The 22,292-nt window shown below is 35.5% G+C and overlaps 4 protein-coding genes across 5 annotated transcripts in view; 2 read left to right on the top strand and 2 right to left on the bottom strand.

Annotated features, from left to right (window-relative positions):
- LOC105220669 (holocytochrome c-type synthase) overlaps positions 1–15,787 on the top strand; it is a 130,441-nt gene extending 114,654 nt beyond the window's left edge. The window contains exons 2-4 of one of the 2 annotated variants that reach the window (XM_054225940.1): positions 14,468–14,586; positions 14,715–15,317; positions 15,378–15,787. In XM_054225940.1, coding sequence (XP_054081915.1) covers positions 14,722–15,317; positions 15,378–15,636 — 855 coding nt within the window. In that variant the 5' untranslated portion in view covers positions 14,468–14,586; positions 14,715–14,721 and the 3' untranslated portion in view covers positions 15,637–15,787. Of the gene's footprint in view, positions 1–14,392; positions 14,587–14,714; positions 15,318–15,377 lie in introns of those variants that run through there. The other variant, XM_011197112.3, reaches the window with a different exon arrangement.
- Positions 15,788–16,180: 393 nt separating this feature from the next.
- Positions 16,181–19,604, bottom strand: LOC105220670 (MICOS complex subunit Mic60). The gene is made up of 11 exons (XM_011197114.3): positions 19,421–19,604; positions 18,886–19,019; positions 18,609–18,823; positions 18,506–18,549; positions 18,235–18,425; positions 18,024–18,172; positions 17,782–17,948; positions 17,190–17,718; positions 16,836–16,994; positions 16,482–16,770; positions 16,181–16,419 (listed from the first exon to the last, which is right to left on the bottom strand). Exons 1-11 carry the CDS (start codon positions 19,463–19,465, stop codon positions 16,242–16,244), a joined length of 2,100 nt encoding a protein of 699 aa, XP_011195416.2. The 5' UTR covers positions 19,466–19,604; the 3' UTR covers positions 16,181–16,241.
- An 89-nt stretch (positions 19,605–19,693) lies between these two features.
- LOC105220672 (39S ribosomal protein L35, mitochondrial) lies at positions 19,694–20,620 on the top strand. The gene is made up of 2 exons (XM_011197116.3): positions 19,694–19,855; positions 19,916–20,620. Exons 1-2 carry the CDS (start codon positions 19,831–19,833, stop codon positions 20,425–20,427), a joined length of 537 nt encoding a protein of 178 aa, XP_011195418.2. The 5' UTR covers positions 19,694–19,830; the 3' UTR covers positions 20,428–20,620.
- On the bottom strand, positions 20,604–22,252 carry LOC105220671 (fumarylacetoacetate hydrolase domain-containing protein 2). The gene is made up of 3 exons (XM_011197115.3): positions 21,981–22,252; positions 21,457–21,853; positions 20,604–21,257 (listed from the first exon to the last, which is right to left on the bottom strand). Exons 1-3 carry the CDS (start codon positions 22,076–22,078, stop codon positions 20,766–20,768), a joined length of 987 nt encoding a protein of 328 aa, XP_011195417.2. The 5' UTR covers positions 22,079–22,252; the 3' UTR covers positions 20,604–20,765.
- Positions 22,253–22,292: the final 40 nt, after the last annotated feature.

Raw genomic sequence — 22,292 nt, 5'->3', positions numbered from 1 at the left:
AATAAAATAAAAATAAGAAAATAATATCTATTTTTTTATTAAAAAAAATATTATTGACATGAATAATATTGAATGGCCGTTATTTCGGACGAAAGCCCTTAAAATAAGTTACAGCTCTCAAATATTTCTACGAAATTATATATAATGATATTTTATACGACTTCTAGCTTCCCTCAAAAATATAAGAAATTATGAGCCCATGGAATTGTATTGCTTTAAGTCTTATTCTTAGTTGCCTTAAATGTATATTGATAATTTATTTTTATATTTGTTTTTGTATTATACATCTCCTTCGTCCCACTGTGCAAACATACCCATTTTTCCTCCATGCACGGATGTAATAGATCGCCAACGACTCGCTGCCCATCAGCACGCTGCCTTTCTGTCGAATTTGATTTATGCTTGTTTATGAATGCTGCCTTTAATGGCGCATGAACAAAACTCGTCAATTCATCAGGCTCCGCCCAGAGCCGAGAAGTGGTGCGTATTGTGTTGAAAAACTCATTCTCAAGATTCTTGTCTTCGCAACAACTAACATAACACGTACGATGTGTCAGACTGAAAATAAAAAAAAATAATAATAAAAAGCGAAATACTCGTATATTTTAAGTATTTAGAAAAATCGATGAAAAGAGATTTCGCATGCGAATGCCGTAAGCATGAAAAATGCAAATATTATATATGTATATTTATACATATATAAATATAGTTACTATATAGCTATGCATGCGAATCAACTATATAGACATACCGTTCGCTGCACCGCAATTTTTTTGTTTGTCGACTTCGTTTTCATTCTGATTACGGTTCTCTGATTTTGGTTTTCAATTTCATATTGATTTTCAAATGTGTATTGTATTATTTGGCGTTTTCGATTTTTTTTTTTTTTGTTTTTGTTGCTACTGTTCAGAAGCATGCTGACTTGCAACAAATCGCCGATGAATAAAACCGCGCGCGGTTCATTATTATTATGCGCTGTACGTTAGCGTTATTGTTGTTGTTTATTACTTGACTCTTTATAAATTTACATAGACATATTTATGGTATATGCATGTGTGTATGTGTTACTTTGACTTGTCGGCTGTCGCTACCGTCTGTTTACTGTTTGCTTTTACGCGCATTACTATTTCTGTTTCTTCTGCAACTATAACTGATGTGATGATATGCAACTTTCCGCGGCAATTGTATCGTAAATCGATGCGCCATAATTTTGCCTTTGTATTCGATCTTTACATTATTTAAACGTAAACTTAACTGTGTAATGCCCAATTTAAAGTCATTAGAGTACGTAATTGATTGCATTTGCTTTGTTTTCGCGTAATGCTTTCATCACGTTTTATCAATATTTGAAAATTAATATTTTTTATTAATATATAATCAGATGTGTATGTAGTATTGTGTTGACTTCGCTTAATTGTCTTAGAGTGACTATATTTAGTAAGAAAATTCTTAAATTTCAGTTACAACTTTGTTTTGTTGTAAGTTTGGCTCTGATTTGCATCTTATTTCATAAGAATTTGTATAGAACTATTAGTAGAGAAAGAAGAAAGATTAGTACTTAAGTGATTGAAAACCAAAATGCATCAGAATTGACTCAAAGTGAAAAACAGTAGTTATTGTATAGGTTCAAGTAAGCTGAGCGCTGCTCTCTTCTCAAAAAAATTTCATTGAAGTAGTATAAACGCTATACTCAATGCTACCACTTTAAGGGCTTTTATCAATGATATATCAAATATTAGATTTCCAATCACAAATAATGAAGTTAAACTATGGAGTTGAGAATATGGCAGACTTTTCAAACTTCTTTTATTAATTTTTTTCTACAGAAACTATACAAAGATATCAATAAATTAGAGAGAAGATCTTGAGAAAATAGTTCAGCTGTCTTCAGAAAACTAAAAATTCAGAGAATTGATAAAGTTCATGGATTTTTTTAACCAAAAAAATAAAATATTTCATCGAGTTTAAAATTAAATGTTGAACTTATAAAATAATGTATATTGATTTCAATAGCAATTTCTTCTCACAAAATCTAAGTAAATCTGTAATTCTAATAAAATGCTTGTTAACAAATACATATCAAATTTTTATAGAAATAGATATAATAATAAATTATATGCTTCAAATTTATAAAATGCCTCAAAGAAAGGTCTGATGAATAAAAATGAGAAAGCATTATACTTTTAGCTTTTCCAATTTAAAGGACCTGAGACCGTGGGTATGGTTATTAACATACATTACGACGAAAAGAAACTTTGGACCCAACAGCGTTAAGTTGTAATCGTCACTGGAAATAATCAGATATGTTTCGTTCTCCCAAAAAATAACTACTAAATGTAACGAGGTCTTTAGTAAATTAAAAGTTTAGACGGGTTTGAAAAAAATCAATCTTATTAAATAGCACAATATGTTAGAAATATTCTCTTAAAATTTCAATCCGATCTGAATAAAATTCTAAGAAATAGATCCGTGGAAGTTCCGTCAACCTACATCAGTGCAACATTTCGCAGGTCTGCAGAAACATATCTCAAATCTCAACGATTTCTCGAAAAGTTATGAAGCGATTTTGTTCAAGTTTTGCACACATCTTTGCAATAACTTTTGAAAATTATTTAGTCATTGGATGAAAAAATTCAAATATATTTTTTTCATTCGTCCAATACTGATATTTATCCATATACTAAAAAAATATTTTTGGTTTTTTGATTTTAGATGAACCAAGTTAAGCTATCCACGACAAGGACATTTTTTTTAGACGTAAAGGAAGATTAGGTACCAACGACTTAGTTTTCGGAATTTTTAAATTACAATTTTACAAAATACTATAAAAAATATATCTTTGATGTGCAGAATATTGATAAATGAATAAATATTGTTTAAATGAAATATATAAATTTCAAAAATATATTAAAAATTGTTTGTTTTCAACCTGCGAAACCCACCTAACCCCTAATCATGACAAAGGAGACTGTGATAAGAGAATGTAAAATGCATATTTTTAATGGCCAAATCGCAACCTTTTAAAAATAAAAAAAGATACTTGGTGTTCAGTCATACAATGAAATACTTGAGAATCTTAAAAAATAACAAGCCACATAGATTATTTGAACTTGAATTTGAAAAACTTAAATTAACTTGTATACTCAACAACAACAATTATTTTAATATCGACAAAGTACTTGGTAGATTTTAATTTAGTTATTATCTAGTTGTTCAACATACTACTCTTATCACTATCTAAACTAATTTAAGTAACTAATGGATTTTGTGTAGCCGAGTATATAAACTGAGCTTTCCATTGCATACTACATACCGCTTAATATTGAGTTAACTAAGTAGCATGTAATAACTTAATATGCGAAAGGGGAACCCTTAATCAAAGACATATACATACCTATGTATATGTACGTATGAGAAAAATGCATTTTATTAATGATTTTGTTTTATTTTTGATTGTACAAAATTGTTCACATTCCTATATATATATGTATATATAAAATTATTGTTGTTGTTGTTATATACATATATTATTGATATAATAAGCATGCCGCACGCTTATTTAAGTATTAAGTTTTACAACAATCGCTGTTATTTCTTGTAGACTCGCAGTGTTTTTATGAAAGCCGTAAGCGTGAGAAACCACAAGAGAAGGTTGATTAAACTACTTTAGCGTTTTTTCACATACATAGATGCCTACATGCGCTTTTAACATGCATATTGGCCAAACCAACTGATATGACTATATGCGAGAACGCTGCATATTCGCAAAAAAGCAAGCTAACAGCTAGTATAGTGAGCGGAACAGTGGAATATTCAGTGAAATAAAAACTACAGTGACTCCTGTAGATTCTTAAGAGGTGGCCCAGCTCACCTACGCCTTTGTGCCACTATGAGACTATCCCAGCAGCTATCGTCGCCTAAGCAACAACAACAACGAGCGCAACAACGAGGTGCTGGCTTACATATCATTATATGTATGTATGTAGTAAATATATGCAACACCAAGTCCATGCTCAAATCCCAATTCAAACTTACAATCAGTTGTGACTGTCAAGCGGCAAAGGAAGTTCACTTGCTGCACAACTTTGATTAATGATACACAATGTGCCACATTATAATGTTGCCAGGCTGTTGTGCACCAGGCGACGTCAATATTCATGCAGCACACAAACACACGCACACATAAACATACAAATGCACATCGATTGGTGGAATAGGTAGATGTGACAGCGAATGTGCGGGCGTATTATGCGCGCTTGCCTGCTTGTTATTTTTGTTGTTGGTGTTTTTTGTTTGTTTGTTCTAAGCCACCCATCAGAAGTTTTCGGTTTCGTTGAAAAACAAAGAAAACGCGTGCACAAAAACAATGTTGGACACAATATTAAAAAAAGGACTTCTGCATTGAAATGGATTTTTATTGATTTTATTTTAATGTTCTTTCGGCTTTTAGTATTAAACATGTAGTGAAATATCTCTTCATGATAGTGGCACTTAAGTAATACCCAAAGAAAATACTTGACGATTGCATATTCTTAAGAGTTGTATGAAAGTGCAAATATACGAGGTGTGTTCAAAAAATAACGGGAATTTTCGGAGTAGAGTTATTTATTTTCCTACATTAAATTTTCTCCTTGTGATATTATGTACTTCTGCCAGCGCTTCTTCCAATCGTCAAAGCACTTTCCAAACTTGTTTTTTTTTTTGGATAGCCTTTAGCTCGTTCAGCGATTCCTCGTATGCTTGTAAAACGACGATCCTTTAAGGTTCTCTTTATTTTTGGATATAGCAAAAAGTCACACAGAATATGGATACTGGGGCAGTATATCTGGCGAATATGAAGGCTGGGACATCTTTAGAGTATGGTTTTTGGCCAAGCATTCACGAACAAGAATCGAAGTATGTTTTTAATAAACGAAAATCGTCTAGCTCTTAAAAGCACGTCTAACCTTAGCAACTGCTACAGACAAAATTATGAAAGTAATAATTGGACTCTCCAAGTCCAAATTTTAGAATTCCCATTATTTTTTGAACAGCAAACATATATGGCCACTCGACTATATTCCATCATGTATGTATGTGATTGGCGGTTATAGCCGAATCGCTCTCCACCTGGTCCCTCCAACGGAGTGGAGGCCTTCCCTTTCCTCGGCTTCAACCGACGGGTACTGCATCGAACAATTTCAGAGCTGGAGTGTTTTCGTTCATTCGGGCAACATGACCGACTATATTCCATCATGTATGTATGTGATTGGCGGTTATAGCCGAATCGCTCTCCACCTGGTCCCTCCAACGGAGTGGAGGCCTTCCCTTTCCTCGGCTTCAACCGACGGGTACTGCATCGAACAATTTCAGAGCTGGAGTGTTTTCGTTCATTCGGGCAACATGACCTAGCCAGCGTAGCCGCTGTCTTTTTATTCGCTGAACTATGTATGTCAATGGCGTCGTATAACTCGTACAGCTCATCGTTCCATCGTCAGCGGTATTCGCCGTTGCCAATGTTCTGAAAACCGTAAAACTTGCGCAAAGTTGTCTTTATCTTGATGGAAAACATTTCGTCTTTTATTGGCGAAAGCTGGCCGCTTCTAGGCGATTGCTTCCTTCAAACGATTCAGTTACCGAACGTACAGATCCGAATTCAGCTTTTGGCCGTTGAGGAGCAATAGTATATATTTTTATGCACCTCTAAACCAATTTTAATGTAAATCCAGTCAGAAAATATCGCCATTAAAATCATCTTAATTATTTATTGCTATCTTATTTCAACTTTCCAAGACTTTAAGTGATAAAAAGTTATGGCAATATCAGTAATTTGAATTTAATATGAACGATTACGCGTATTTTATAGACATCAATATTTTTCGATGGAAGTATTTATGTATATAAATCTTACCGAACAATGCCACAAAACAAGCTAATTTGAGTTGAACATGCAAAGAAAACTTGGAGTTTGGTTCTTGAAGAGATTAACTAGGCAACGAAGAATGATATCTATTTAATACAGCAACAACAAATACACTGATTGAACTGATGATTGATTGAGTGATTAATGATGGCAGCAGCTTTTTGCAGCAAAGAAAAACGACAGCTACGCTGTGGTGACATCAACAACAACAACAACAAACGAGCATTTGTTGGCGAAATGAACTTGCCAATAAGCATTTGAGCTGATATACATATACATATATGTATGTTTGTATGCATGTATGTACGCCACATTTCTCAACTTGATTTAGTAGCAGCGCCGCAGCACCATAACTTTGCTGAGTTGATAAGCTCAAATTGACTGATAACATAAATTATTTTTGATATGCTAAATGATTAGAAACACTATATTCCTCTGGGGTACGTGCCGTTAATGCTGCGACAAACACACGCAATAAAATCACACTTTGACAGCTGAATATGTAAATGCAGATGGAGTGTAAATTGGGAAGCACCTAACTTCATAATGAGATTGTCATTGCGCGCTAATTTGGTTAACATAATTTTACATTTTAATTTTTTGCTTTTTTACTCGCGACCACAAAAAGATCCACAACAACCGCGGCAGACATTTTGGTGAAATGTGTATATAATTAAATGTAATTTGTCCACTTAGCGCAACAACCGATTAGTTAATCAATAAATCACAGTGATACATAATGAACCCGCAATTAAACACATTACTACAACCATTTTACATGCGAGTCCATGGCAGTCCGGTTCAGTGCTGGCAACCAATGAGCAACCAGTACGCGCTGGCCAGCTTACCAAAGGCTACAAATTAAATATGGCTCAAATGGGCAATTTTCTAAATTGTTGGCCATTTATCACTGCTCTCAACTATTACCTGTCATATTATGTTAAACTCTTGCCTGCGGCTGGTTTTCGGTGGATATTTCACTGCATTCGTTCCCCCATTCCAGTGCCCTGCCACATACATACATATGCGCATACACACAAACGGCAATTTAATAATATTTTCACTTAGACCCATTAAAATAATTATCCGTATTGGTTAAATGACCACAAAACACTTTTCTGTGCTGCAGCTCGGAAATTGTGTGGAGGGGGGAGAAACTTTGTTTGTTGCCTTTAGCATCTCGTCTGCTGCTCCATTAAAGTAAATGTTTGTTGGAATTGGTGATAATGTTGCAACGAAAGATCGCCATGGTCGACGAAGTGGTTCCACAATTATTTGATTTTCCAATTTACAATTTCTAATCACAAGGCGTTCCCTTATTTTTTTATTGTCAGTATCCCACTTTGGACTAGTATTTCTGTTTGGAACTTCTACAGAATTTTACCAAAAAAATGTCAGGAACAAATCAAAAATAATGCAATCACACAACCTCTTCCCAAATTCGTAACGTTACCCGAATATCGTTGATATTCGTTTTATTTCATCCAATAAGCAAATTTTCTTAGCAATTTGGTTTTCAGGGCTTTAAAGGACCATAATTTGGAATAAATATGAAAGTGATGAAAGCCCAAAGACCTGAACTCACACAGTTTTTAGATTCTGTTGGCTCTTCTCGGCAGTGGTGAGGGCGATCATGACATACGTTATATTGGCCTGCAGACCAGAAAGTATATGTACATATGTATAAGTGAAGCCACGTCAAGTCAGTCATAAGAAGTAATTCTTTACTTAATGCGACGTCGGCGACTATAGGAATTTTCTCTCCAATAATAAGCGGAATTATAAGATATGTACTTCACCGGTTCCCGTTTTTACCCAATATCAAGATTTTCATGAATGGGTTTCTGGAAACAGCGGTATTCCAGGCGACTGTGAGCCAGATTAGGAACAACCTTACAATTAGATTACAATACAAAGAGAATATTCAAGCTCCTGGACACTTAATTAATAAATATGTCATAGATTTTGTATAGTCCCGGTTGAAATACCCCTTGAATTGACTAGATATATTAAGGCCACAGAGTAATTGAGACAGGACATGGTAATGTGAGGGGATACCAGTCTCGGTGCTTTCCCAATGCGACTCCTAAAGGCCTAGGTACATCGTCCAACATCCACTATACCTACTTAGATCCTTTACCGAGCTTCTCATCCAATTTGTGCCGAAAACCTTGTGATTTTTATAGATAGATCATCATAACACTCTGGCCCCGCTTATGAAGTACTGAAGGACTTTACGAAGAGCTTTTTGCGACAGAAATACACACATAGATATGTCATTATCTGTCGATAGACTAGCGCTATAGAAAAAATCTTGTTGAGAGTAGAGTAGGGATGGAACTGAGAACACCTATAACTTCTACAACATGGCGGCCACCTATAAAAATGCATATATATAGCATGTATGGCCCGTATAGTTATGGAATATATTGAAACCAGATATGAATGGAGTTGGAAAAGTTGAAGAATTATGTAATTGAGTAAACATATATACAGATAATAACTTACTGAATGATTTCGCAATTTGTCTGACGTCCAACTCAACGCCTTTTTAACGCAAATGGAACTGTAAGACTCAACACTTGCAAATTGAAGTCGTAACGCTCATACATATAATACGAGAGGAGTGCGAGTTCAGCAACACGCAGTCAATTAAAAAAACATTTATTAGCACAACGCCAAGTTTTTAACAAACACATTTGACCATCTTCGGACCGTTAAAAGAAAACAAAACGAGCATCAAAATACAGTAAACATAAATATATTAATATTAAGTATCTACTAATATATAAGTATAAGCCGGCGAACCGATCTGCAAGGCCAAAATGCAAAGTGGCGGGCTTTCAATACTGGGAGCAATATAATTGATGATCCTACGTTGTGAGTTGTTTGATTTGGATCATGGCAGGACACACACATTGCTCGACACGGCCAACAAATAAAAGGAAACTGTGGAACGATGGTCGACTCTGGTCGGCATTGACCGAATGTGCGATGGCGGTCGCATGGTTGTATTGAACGCAATGCTTGGGAGACAGACATGGATTTGTGTGTGGGACGTCAATACTGTCATAGCTGTTGAAGCGTTCAGCGCTCTCTATATAGCTAGCTTGTACATCCCAGCTTCGCGATAGTTCGGCAGGACCGCAGCGCAACTAAAACTGCGACAATGCAACAACAACAAGAAGCAGCAGTTACTAAATATCAAACTGAAGCTGAAGCGTACCCAATTCGAATTGAATTTTGGCAGTGGCGTCATTAATCATTTTTTCAATCATGAAATAAACGTACAAACCCACTAGCACCACCAAGAGTGCTATTATTTTTTTCTTCTGCTTCTTCTTCTCCATTTGCTACATGCGTTTCTTTTCTATTTGGTTGTTGTTGTTATTGTTTTGTTGTTCAAGGCAAAGCTTATGAGTTCTAACAACGGCGTTGCAGTCGACAACCAACAGCGACTGAGATCTCTTCCCGCCCATTCAGCGATGACGAACGCTGATGTGATGTGTGCGCGAAGATGCATTGCACGGCCAAGAGATACTGTGAGAGTCTTTCGCCTAGAGTGCTACGTAGCCTTAAAGATTGATAATCTTTCCAATATCTTTAAATTTAATTAGCTACAATCGTAACGCGCTGCGAGCGTTGAATGCTGTAAAGAAAAATTACATTACATGCCTATCCAGATAAACAAGTAGATATGCATATACAGCAGTAGCAGCACCTCTGTATGTACATATGTAACGGCGCGTATGTGGAAATAGCCACAGCGAATCTACTACACTTTCATTGATACACGTATCGAATAGTGAGTGAGTGTTGCAACAGCTGTGTTGGCTTTTGCTTTCGCTCTTAGCCATATTCTTACCAAGTCTCACATAGTCATCAGCCAGATAGCTGCGGGGCGCTGCAAGCCAAAGCACTCCAACTGTGTGTACGGCTTTTATGGCTTTCGGGTTTTAGTTGCTGATTACAAATATTTTTACAATGTAAACTTATTAAAATTTTGTTTTTTTTTGTTGGTTTAAATTTTTGTCTACCATCTTTGTTTTTTAGCCGCGTAGGCTTTAGCTACGCATGTGAATGGGAAATTTCGACGTACTACATTCATAGTGCGCGTGTGTTTGTATGTATGTATGTTATTATTTTACATGTTACTAAAAGTGTCGGCTTTCGTGTTTTTAATGAAAAATTGCCGTTGTTACTAATTATGATTGACACCGACGTTATTGGAAATTTCGACGTTGAATATGGTTCCGGTAAGCAAATTAAAGAGAAGAGGTAAGAAGTTCCTATAGCGAAATGGTGTTTTACTTTTTTCACATTTTAGTAATACAACTAATACACAAATATATGAATATACTCGTATATGTATATGTATATATGTGAATTAATAGGTCATACAAAATATTTCTATATTAGCCTTTAAAACTAAATGAGGCCTATTTTTCCAAGCTTTATACATACAAAGCGACACTATGAGCATCTCAGCTCTCGCTATTTAACCTATTATTGGTTTTTAGAAAGGTTTTATGTGCGATTAGTTGGAAATATTTATTTTCCACATTTAAAGTCCTCGCTGAATTCACTAAAAATTGTCGAATTTGTTTTTTTATTTTATTGGGCATTTTTTTGTGTTTAGCAAGTATTTATACAGCATTCGCTTACAAAACATGTCCTCGCTGAATTCGTAAAAAATGCTTGAATTCATGTTTTTGTTTTACTGGCAGTTTTGTTGTGTTTAGTAGATGTCTAAACAGTGCTCGCTTACAAAATAACGGTACTTTGGTTGAAATAATTCTACAACTTATTAGTCTAGATACTGTAAAAAATATGCTTGATATATGGAAAGTTTTTTTTTTTGGATTCCGTATTTTTTTGGCAATTTGCGTTACAGTTTTATTTATTTTATTGTTAATTTTTGCTTCCCAAATAATTTCTGCTTATTTGGTGTTGACCTAAAAATTTACTATTGCGCTGGATACTCGACTGTGCGTTATTAAAGTGACTAAAGCGATCACATTATATAAATCTATTTAAAATTTCATAATATATATCATATAAAAATATCATAATTACATATGTATTTAGAAAAATCATAATTTATTTAAGCAGTAAATGCAATTCGCATGATTTTATCGAAATTCGCAAAATACAACAACAAACTTTTACTTTTCGCATGCCATTTATGTCCTCATTTTTTACAATATAAACAACAACAAAACACATTTGAATTCATTCCGTCCGTCCGTCCAACTCTGTCTGTCTCGACATGACTTTGAGAATTCTTTAAGATAATTAATGATGTTCACTGCTCCATATACCCGCATTGCATGGCACTCTTCCCGATTACCAACACATTACAATACACTAAATGAACGTTGGTGTAGGTCTGCCTGCCATTGTAGGTTCCCTTATCTCCTGCTTGGCATACATTCGTAATTTTAATTTCTTATTTTCCTCAAAAATGTCACTTTTGTATAGCCGTGACATGTCATGTGACTATGTGAGTGTCGGCTGAAATTAAGACTTTTGGGAACAAGAGCCACTTAAATTTGCATTACCAACGAGAGCATCACACATACAAATAGACTTATATCGTATATCCTAGCAGATGCATATATCACGTACGTAAGTACTATGAAAGAGCATTACTTAATAATTTAGCGAAATTCGTTTGCTTATTCTGCTTCTTCTACGCTTTTTGAACATGGTAGCATGCGCTCAATGAGGAACTCCATTTGCAAATTTTTTGAGAAATTTACACTGTGGTCGCAGTGCTTTCTTCATATTAATGCCTTTCTTTTTTATTTGCGTTTTTGCATTTTGCGACACACAATTTTTCTTAACTCTGGGGCTGGTGGTAGCTCCCCCACCCCATTTTAACGCCGTACTGTCACTCCAGCCACTCAACAGCCGACACCCATCACTTTCAGTCACTCATCTTATCAACGCTTCTGTGAAATGTCTGTATGTATGTATGTATGTAAATAGTCAAATATCCCTCATCAAATAATAACGCCATTTTATACATTTTTACATTGTTTCTTCGGCCGATTTTCTCCCTCTGCTATCTATTTGTATTTGTTTTTGTGTTTTTTTTCTGAAATTGTAGCTTTATCCCTGATGCGTTGTGAAATCTTTTAGGTACTTTCCGTGCCCTCCCCTGCTTTTGAACGCCGTTCTTCTTACTTCGCACGGAGACACATTGCTTCTTTGTAATGCCTTCAACTTTTCTTTTTTTACACTTCCATCGAATCGAAAGTGTAAGGAGTGTGTATGTTTGCTTTTTTGTCATTCTTTAACATAAAAGGACACGCACCGCGCCGCATCATGAAAGGATTGATTAATGATTCGTTGATTTTCGCCCTTATTCTCTTTAGTTACACTTGGCCGGGCCACCTAATCCCCGATTGTCTTGCAGCACGGTCGCTTAATGCGGCATATAACGAAAACAAAGTATATTTTTGCGTAAAATTAGTTCGAAAAAAATAATAATATTTACCAAACTTTAATAAAATCTACGAAATGTTGAATTGTTGCAAAAATCGGGAAATGAATCGGTCATGTTAGTTAACTATATCAATATATGTACGTAAGAATCATTTGAAGAGAGTCCTTAATTGCTTTTTGGATACAGTTAAGTCGGATTAAATAGAGTTATACCAGTTTAGAGAATGGTTTAGAGAAAGGCTTGTACTATTCAACAGTTATGATCTGTGGGGTTTGATGTTCGTTTTAGTCCTTTCGCAAACATAATTTTGAATGATTACAATAAAACTGAACGAGTTAGATATAGGGTTAAAAATTGCGATATCTTGATTAAGCTTGGCTGTTTCTTGGCACCATAAAAAGGTTGGTATTGTAGATGGGCGAAATCGGACCATTGTCACGCCCACAAAATGGCTATGACCGAAAAAAAGTTATGAAACCAAAATTTGGTACAAATTAGCTAGATTGAGGGGCATATTTTGTTGAATTTTTTTGGGAAAGTGGGCGTGGTCCCTTTCTGTTAAGTTTTTTGTATATATCTCATAAGCCACTGAAGCTATACCAACCAAACTTTCTTGCGTTCCCTTCAGATACTTCATTATTCACTATGAAAATGGATGAAATCGGATTCACGACTACCTTCCTTAAACTTTCAATTTTATAGTAAAGAACTTTCAATTTTATAGTAACAAAAGCTGAACTAGGATTGGTATAAAAAATGGACGGTGATGCATATCGTCGCCCACTTCTGGTCAAAACCCGTATCTCAAAAACTACTCGACAAATTTCAAGGAATTCGGTTCATAACATTGTTTTGTATTTTTAAAATGGTCGAAATCGGTTTGAAACCAGGCATACTTGCCTTATACCACAATTTTAAGTCTGATTCATTCACTTTACAATACATAAATCAAGAATCAATTAAGATATCGGGATGAAACTGTGCACAAATTGAATGTGTGGCATCGCTAATATTAAAATTGTTGAAATCGGACTATAACTTTTCAAGGCCAATGAATAATTTTTAGCCCAAAATACCGGAACTACTCTCAAATATTTTAAAGAAAAAAATTTTCTTCTAATAATGTGTCTATGTTAGGTTAGGTGCTAAAAATGGTTAAAATCGGGTCATAGGTTTCTACAGACACCAGAGACCTAATATTTCAATTTCCGTCATTATACTATATATATCGATCAATATATGAAATATCGTCTGTCTATCTATAATGATTTTCGTTATTCTAATGGACTTTAGCCGGATAAACGGGTTAAATTGTGTGTTATCGTAATAAAATTAAATAAATAAATTGCGAAAGTATAAATTCGCCGGTTACACCCGAACTTAGCCTTCCTTACTTTTTAATTCGTTTACTGAGTCAATTTTTATTTAATGAATACTGCAGAAATATCAACGAATTAAAATTATATTATTTAATCAAATTAGTTTTAATGCTCTAAAATAGTAGTTAAAAAGGCTTTTGATACATTTTACAAAATAAATCTGAATATGTGCAAGTAATGTTCAACAACAACTTCGACCAACAACAATTTTGCCTTCATTTTTATACGTGTTTTGAGTTTTCATCGTTTTACTTGGCGTAAGTTTATACTGGGAAATATCTCAAAGTCCTTCCAGCATCATAGAACGTATTAAATACGTGCGTCGCTCTAATTTCAATCTTTTTACGATATTTAATTTTTTATTTCATATACTTATTGTTGAAAGCGCCATCTAGTGGATGATAGAACTCGAATCTCGCAGAATTGATAATTAAATTTTTAACGTATTTGTGTAATCATATTACTTTCGGAACTACTTGTTATCATATTTAAATATTTCATATACGAAAGAACGAGTTCAGTGAGTGCGTACTTTTACGAATACACATATACCAGCTTAAATTTCCTTTAAAAAATATGTTTTGAACAAAAAACAAAAATTTCTATAACATTCACATAAATTAATAAGGCAACGCTGTTTGCAACCCCCGAAAAAAACTTGTCAAATTCAGCTGTCAAATGTGTATATCATAACCTTAAAGCCTAAAATAACATAATTAGTACCCGTAGATTTTGACTACCCCTCGTGGGGAAAGAATTTTTGTAACAAAATTACATAAATTGCAAGACGTGTAAACTCGACGCGTTCCTTAAATTACATTGATTCCAAACATAAATTTGCAATTCTCTTAAATGTAAGTGCTGACATTGAGTGTAGTAGACATTGCAATTGATTTAATTATGCAACAACATTGACCCACAATACGAGGGGTGTAAAATCATATGACCCAGTTCATTATTTATTGCATTAATATCGTTCTAGATTAATAATGGGTAACACAATCACCAGCGTCCGTATGGAGGCAGCACCACAAATGCCTAAAGATCATATTCACGCCTCTGCCACGGGTGCTGCACCGCCACCAGAATGTCCAATGCACCAGAAAGGCGGTACAGTGCCACCACAACGGCAACAAGAAAAATTTACCACCACTGCCACTGCACCATCAGCATCCGAGTGTCCGGTACAACATGGTCAAAGTGATATTAATCCACTCAATATGATGCCACCTGCCAATCAACAACCTGCACCAGATCAACCCTTTTCGCTGTCCACAGATCGTCAAACATCGAGCATACCGAAAGTGACAGAAGATGGTACCCAGCAGTTTTGGCAATATCCAAGTCAGCAAATGTTCTGGAACGCAATGTTAAGGAAAGGTTGGCGTTGGAAGAATGAAGATATTTCACAGAAAGATATGGGTGACATTATTTTCATTCACAATGCCAACAATGAGCAAGCCTGGAAGGAAGTACTTAAGTGGGAAGCATTACATGCTAAGGAGTGTGGCAATCCACGTTTAAAGAGTTTTGGTGGTAAAGCTGCCGACTACAGTCCCCGTGCGCGCATACGCAGCTGGCTCGGGTATGTTTTTTCTCTTTTATGTGGTCAGTTCAAAATATTGATTAAATTTTTATTTGATAGCTATGAATTACCGTTCGATCGTCATGACTGGATCGTTGATCGTTGTGGTAAGGATGTGCGTTACGTTATTGATTACTACGATGGCGGCATTGTTGACAAGGATTATAAATTTGCTATACTCGACGTACGTCCTGCAATGGATTCACTCGACAATATGTGGGACCGCATGAGAGTCGCCTATATGCGTTGGAAGTATACAGCTTTGGACTCGATAAAGGGCAATCAGGCTGAAGCTAGTAGTGGCAAAGTTGATCACTAAACTGAAGTGTCATTGTCTCGTATATCTCGTATTTGAATGCAGGCGATATTTTAATTTATTTCAAACCTACTGGACTAACCTTTAATAACTATGTACATACTATATATTTAACTGATAGGATATTCTAATAAACTTTACGAAAACAAAAAAATTGATTTTACTGATTTTTTGTAGATTTTTTTTTTTTGTTTAAGTATTCTTTGTAAGACGTAATTTTATTTTTCACAAAACTTAATTGAAATTATTTTAATAACCATTTTACATTTAACACCGTTATTGTATAAATAACAACAATCTTTTTTTAACCTTCTTACTATTGCATATGTGTTTCTTCCTTTATTTCTTTATCAACATTACAACAACTCGTTCATTTCTTTACATTCGGAATGCGCAACTAAATCAACAATTATAAATTAATATGGATTTCAAAACCAAAAACAAAATAATAATAAAACTATGTTAAGGGAAAATTTAAACAATTATTTGAAGCGTTGATTTAATTTGCCGGATAAGTGTAATGTAAATACGGTAACTGCTTTGATGCCAATGACTTGCTCACGCAAACGATTTCATTTACAGTTAAGCCAACCCACCATTATTTTAATTTACAAATATAACAGGCCACTGGCGGCAGCGTGTGCCATTAACGTATTGGCAGCTTGTTTGGTCTCGAGCGTTAGACGCGTTTCATTTAACCAATCACATGCAGCACGACGTGCACCACCTTGCAATAGATTCATGTACTTTAAGGCCTGCAGCAGATCGCCACGGTCCACGAAATACCTGAAGCGTGATGGAAATGGCATTAATTATATGTTTAAGCTGAAAAAGTCAATTACACTTACCTGGCTCTATTCAAAATGTCGTAGGTGTCCAATTTACTGTAATCAAATGGTTTGTTTTGCAATTCATCCTGGGAGATGGGATCGTCAGGCTTCAAAATGAAAAGCGATTGCAAGTATGAAAGGAAATAGATGGGGATACTAGCGCCGCCTTCCGGTACAAGCGCCAGTTTACGTGCAACGCGTTCCACGTTAATGAAACGTTCACGTAATGCATCTTCTGTGAACACACCACGCTCGCTGGCGGTAGTTGGCAAATTTTGTATGACAACAGAGACCAGTTCATCGCCCTCTAAAACGAGTTGAAATTACTCTTGAAAATTTAAGAAAGTTATTAAATGTTTTTGTTATGTTTACCGGCCACTTTAGAAATCGCCTTGATTTCACTCTTCAGTGGGCGCAACTTATTCCGCCAGTGTACACCAGGTTCACCAGTGCTTACTGTGGCCCACAAGGCCTGGCAGGCAGCCCACAGTGCTTGCGCTTGATGTGCTGAACGTTCTGACTCAGCACGCGCTGTAAATATACAAATTGAATTATTTATTCATATTTCGCGTACTTTCATATCGATAATATTAATAATTTAAAAAATTTTAATAGGGGGAACCCTGTACCTTTAAGCTCATCATCAATTTCTTATTAGTAGCGTTCGTAAAGAAATTTGTTATACATTTGTACATAATATTTTAATATGGAATACCGTGTGCCTACCTTGTAAAGCAGCATCCATGCCGCGCATTTTTCCAACCATAGCCGCAAGTTGCAGTTTATAATTAGCCTTCTCAGTGGCCAATTTATCCTCCAATTCACGTGTGAAGCTACGTTTCATTTCACTTTCCTTCATGGCTATCGCATCGTTCAAGTGATCAATATGCGCTTCAGCTTGCTTTTTCAATTGTAGACGCAATTGCTTTTCGGAATCAGCGCGAATTTGGAAAATTTTCTTCTGATGTTCCAAAGCCAGTTTGCGCTTCTCAGCTTCCAAGTGATAATCCAATTGTGCTTTAACTGCCTCCGACTCGCTATCACCACGGAAAGCATCGATGACACGTTTTAATCTTAATTCGCCATCGGTTTGCAAACGTTGGAGCTCCTTCTGGTAAGCCAGCACATGGGAGTAAGCATGCATGATGAACAAATCCAAATCTTCTTTTGAGAGATTTAGTTTTTGATCTGCCAAATTTAAACCCGGGAATATGGATTCAATTTCCTCAATGAAGTAATTGCGTGCTTTCTCCACCTATAAGCCATGGTAGTAGCGTTTACTCAAATTAAGTGTTCGTTATTCCTATGTGCTACTCACGTTTCTCCAGTATTTCTCGGACACCGTGGCTAAATCCTTATGCTGATATAATTCATCTTTGACATGGTTAATGTGTTCCACCAATGTCTTAATCTTTTTGCGTAGGGTAACGATCTGCTCATGATTATCGGCGGTTGCAGCTTTGCTTAGTGCAATCTCACATTTTTCTGGATAGATAAGAATAGGATTTCGTGTAATATATGGATATATATTTAATAATTTCAGGCGCTATGCCTGCTCACCAATTTTGTCAATAGCTTCCCGTGCAGACTTTTCTGCGGTGGCTACGGAAGTATCACGAGCACTTGTTTTGTTTCTTAAGGAAGTCCATCTCGAGGTGTCGACATTATCAATGGCATCATCAACGACTTTACGCACATCGTTGTTAAAGCTGTAGTAAGAGTAAACGTTTATATAGTCATACAAACTTAGTTAAGTGATTAACAAAAAAACCTCTTGAGAATAGCAATCGCTTTGTTGTATTCTTGGACAGCAAGTGCAGCTGCAACTTCAACCGCATTTTCCAAGTCGGTCACATCTTTCGGCAAAGGTTCATGCTTTTTTTCTATTCTCACAGGCTCACTAGGTTTGGCAGTAGCAGGCTTTGCGGCAGGAGGCGCTTCCTTGGCAGCACTTACTGGCGCCTAGATTAAAAAAACTATTATAGTCAAATGGACTTATTTTATGTATATACTTATGAGGAACATATATGTCTATAACTTACAGGTTTTGCTGGCGGGGTAGTTTTTGTTGGCGCAACTTCTGGTTCTGTGAAGTGGAATTTTTCAATTCTGTTATTCACAATATATAAATTAATAAAAACTCACGCTTAGGAGGAGCTTTTTCGGAGCTACCAAACCAGCCAGTAACAGTGGATGTGGCGCTATCAATCGTTTTCGTGACATTGTTGAATTGCTTCTTAACACCATCAAACTGCTTACTAATATCGTCGATAGGGTCTTTTGACTCTAAAGCAACTTTTAAAACGTATTCTGCGCCGGGAACATTTTGTTCGACTTGTTTTCGAAATTTCGGGTCGTATCTGTAAATTGAAGATTCTTATATGAATAAATTATATACTATATAAGTATGCTATTAACTGACTTCGCATATCCAATTACTCCACCGACAGCGACAAGGGGCGATAGAAATACCAACACCTTGCCAAAACCGGCTTCTCGTACATTTGGTGGTAGACCATTGCTATAGTTTTTTCGGCTATATTGGCTTAATGTGATCTGAAATCCAATAAAGTTAAAAATTAATTGAAGTGCATACCCAAACGTAGGGGAGGGATATCTTATATTTAATAATAATATTAATTGTCATTACTGCGGTGTGGTTATTTATAGCATGTTTGGGCAATATACGCTACTAGATGGTTATATTAATGTAATAATTATATTTAATTTTGGAATATGGATGATATTTGGTCAAAACGAATGAATATTGCATTAATAGATGACATAACAATCAATTTGTCTACACGGGTGTTTTAGTGAGCAGCGCGCTCGCTGCCCCTTGCTTTCCGTTTTTCTGAGTGACAGTGGTTGTAGTACCTCACGCACAGATGTGATGACGGCACATAAGCAATTTAATATCTTGTACAACAAATTTTCTTTTAAATATGCACACTAACCTGTATGGCGTCTCTGCATGGTTTTTTCAATGCTAGACGATACATATTGCTATAAATTTTGGAATACTTAATATCGTGGGTACAATTCCAATTCCTTAACGAGCCGGCGCTTGACGTCTTCCCGCGATCTAGACAAAAACGAAAACTTTTTTCTGATTTACTACAAACTGAGCCACTATTTTGCACAGAGAGTAGAACTGGTAGAAATAAAATACGATGACAGATGAGGAAAGGAAATAAGAAATACAATAACAAAAACTGACATCTGTATGTGTCGATAATGCAGTGATATCGCACTTGACACTTAACTGTCAAAATCATATGTGTTTTTTGGTTATATTTTATTACGGTTATGGAATCAATCTAAATAAGCTTTTACTTATTTTATCGGCTTATAAATAACATAAAATATGCTTCGCGCACTATTTTCTGGAGGTAAATTCGTAAATACTTTATTAAAAATCAATGTGACGCGATTATCATTTAATTTTTCAGCCGTGCGTACGGTCACCCATTTTGCAAATCAAAACACCGCAATCGCCCCTGTGAAGCGTGCACTTTCATACCAAGTCTATAACCGGTGGACATCTTCAAATTCCACACTTCTACAACAGCTGCCATCAACAGCAACAACAAATTTAGTGAATGCCGTTGTGCCAAGTTTCGGTTTAACTCAAATACAACAAACACGTTCGTTAACCAAATTCTCGCTTAACAAAGGGAAACGAAAGTCGGTAAAGGCTGTTCTTAAACGTTTTAAACGTCTCGATTGGGGCGTCTGGGTACGCACTCACACAGGTCGACATAAGAAATTGTTTAAGAAATCTCCCGAGCTGCGTAGGAGATTGCGCCAACACATTTTCACAAACTCGACACAGAGTTATATGCTGGACAAAATGGTAACTAGTTTTTGGCGACGTCCGAAATATTACATAGATGACCCATACGCGCCATACCACAAAAGAGATGAATTCTTTGCAACAAAAAGTAAAACTTTTAAAGTTTAAAAAGTTTAATGTTATGCATATATTTGATCCATTTGTTTATTTTATTGCCGGAAACATAACATTTGAAAAGTGCTTAATTTAAATCTGTAATTGCTTGTTTTCTTTAACTGAAATGTGCAATTATGTTTATCGAAAAATATTTTAGTTTAATACAAGCATAATATAAAAATAAAAGATTTGTTTCAATTATAAATGCTTTTCTTTATTTTTACAGCTTAATAGTTTACAGTTTCAATAATTTCCAAATTAAACAAAAATTTAACAAATCACAAAAGTTACTTCTTAAATGCGGAACCATTTTACACTTATTTTCGAAACACTCTTTGCAACTTATCGCTTTAAGAGTCAGCGACTACCTTGTTCACCATCTTACCTAGACATTGTATTTCGGTTTCGATAACATCACCAGGTTTCAAATACTCTGGTGGGTTGCGGTACATACCAACACCCTTTGGTGTACCAGTTAGAATAAGATCACCCGGCTTGAGTGTGATAGACTGCGATAGTCTATGTATAACGTCATCAATTTTGAAAATCATATCTCCAGTGAAGTGGTTTTGCTTTTCGACACCATTGATAACAGTGCGGATATTAAGGTCATATACGTCTTTGATTAGGCTTTTATGGACGATTGCCGGTCCCAATGGCAGAAAAGTATCCATTGATTTTCCAATCAAAAATTGACCTCCATTACGAGACTTTTGCCAATCTCTAGCTGAAATATCCTGAGCAATAGTGTAACCAAATACATAGTCCATGGCATTTTCCTTTGACACCTTTCTGGCTTCCTTTCCAATGACAACAGCTAATTCAACTTCCCAATCGATTTTCTAAAAAGTCATAAATTTTATATTAAATCTTCAGTTTATTTAGTTAATCATGCTAAATAGACTAATCATTTAAATAAACTCATTAACACGTGCCAGCTCTATCAGTGGGCAGCTTATCATGGTAATTTTTATCACAGCAAGACATCTGTCACTCATAAATACATACATACATTATTAATTAATTCTGTGGCGTACTTACCGTACTGATTTTATGCGCAATAACATCGCCATTTGGCCCTGTCAAAGCAGTGTTGAATTTGCTGAAAAACATGGGCTCTGTGGGAGCGGGCTTGTTTTGTTCTTCACAATGATCCTTATAATTCAATCCTATACAAATGATCTTTTGTGGATTCACCACAGGCGGTAACAGAGTGTGGGAATCGGTCATGTCCTCACTTGGTAGATTCTCCAACTTGCGTTGCACCTCTTCCATTGACATACCTTGAGATATAAATGAAACCATATCGTGGGAAATGCAAGGTCCACCAGATAATTCCACGAGCTTAGTACCATCCTCAGATACTACTCCAAGCCGTCTACGGTTATCATTTTTACGCAAGAATTGTACAAAACGCATTTTCGGAGTATTAATTCCACTAGAAATTAAGAAAAAAAATGAATCGAAATTATCAACCTCGCTCGTTGAACGTATAAAGTGGTCTAAAGATATGTAACTGCGCAGCACAGACACACAGCTGAAGTTAAATTTTTTATGCGGCTCACCTTGAACACTTCAATCGTATGAACTGTAATGGAGAACTGCCACCGGCAACAAGTTTAGAGCAATTTTTATGCAGACGTAAACCGACTCTTAAAGCCATCCGAAAGTATGATTTAGCACTTTAGTTAAGAATTTAGAATACCCAAATTTGCAATAATTACACCATGAATTTTATTGATAATTTTTTAGTTTTTTTTCCAATTGTTTTATTAATTTTTTATTATTGTAAAAAGTTAAATGAAAAGTCAGTTATGTCATTTGGTGCAGTATGATAACAGCTGACAGAAAATTAAGGTAGAGAGAGAGGAAATAAT

Source organism: Zeugodacus cucurbitae, chromosome 2, assembly GCF_028554725.1.
Source record: "Zeugodacus cucurbitae isolate PBARC_wt_2022May chromosome 2, idZeuCucr1.2, whole genome shotgun sequence".
NCBI classification, from domain to species: Eukaryota; Metazoa; Arthropoda; class Insecta; order Diptera; family Tephritidae; genus Zeugodacus; species Zeugodacus cucurbitae.
Note: the sequence above shows the minus strand (reverse complement) of the source record. Positions and strands in the feature narration are given on the sequence as shown.

Excerpts from the sequence above, each read along its gene's own strand:
- LOC105220670 (XM_011197114.3), bottom strand. The coding sequence starts at position 19,465 with ATGTATCGTCTAGCATTGAAAAAACCATGCAGAGACGCCATACAG. Across the intron at positions 17,949-18,023 it reads GGAAGCTATTGACAAAATTG|AAAAATGTGAGATTGCACTA; the intron begins GTGAGCAGGCAT and ends TTATCTATCCAG. Across the intron at positions 16,771-16,835 it reads GGCGATTTCTAAAGTGGCCG|AGGGCGATGAACTGGTCTCT; the intron begins GTAAACATAACA and ends AACTCGTTTTAG.
- LOC105220672 (XM_011197116.3), top strand. The coding sequence starts at position 19,831 with ATGCTTCGCGCACTATTTTCTGGAG. Across the intron at positions 19,856-19,915 it reads TCGCGCACTATTTTCTGGAG|CCGTGCGTACGGTCACCCAT; the intron begins GTAAATTCGTAA and ends TTAATTTTTCAG.
- LOC105220671 (XM_011197115.3), bottom strand. The coding sequence starts at position 22,078 with ATGGCTTTAAGAGTCGGTTTACGTCTGCATAAAAATTGCTCTAAACTT. Across the intron at positions 21,854-21,980 it reads ATACGATTGAAGTGTTCAAG|TGGAATTAATACTCCGAAAA; the intron begins GTGAGCCGCATA and ends CTTAATTTCTAG. Across the intron at positions 21,258-21,456 it reads TTGCGCATAAAATCAGTACG|AAAATCGATTGGGAAGTTGA; the intron begins GTAAGTACGCCA and ends ATGACTTTTTAG.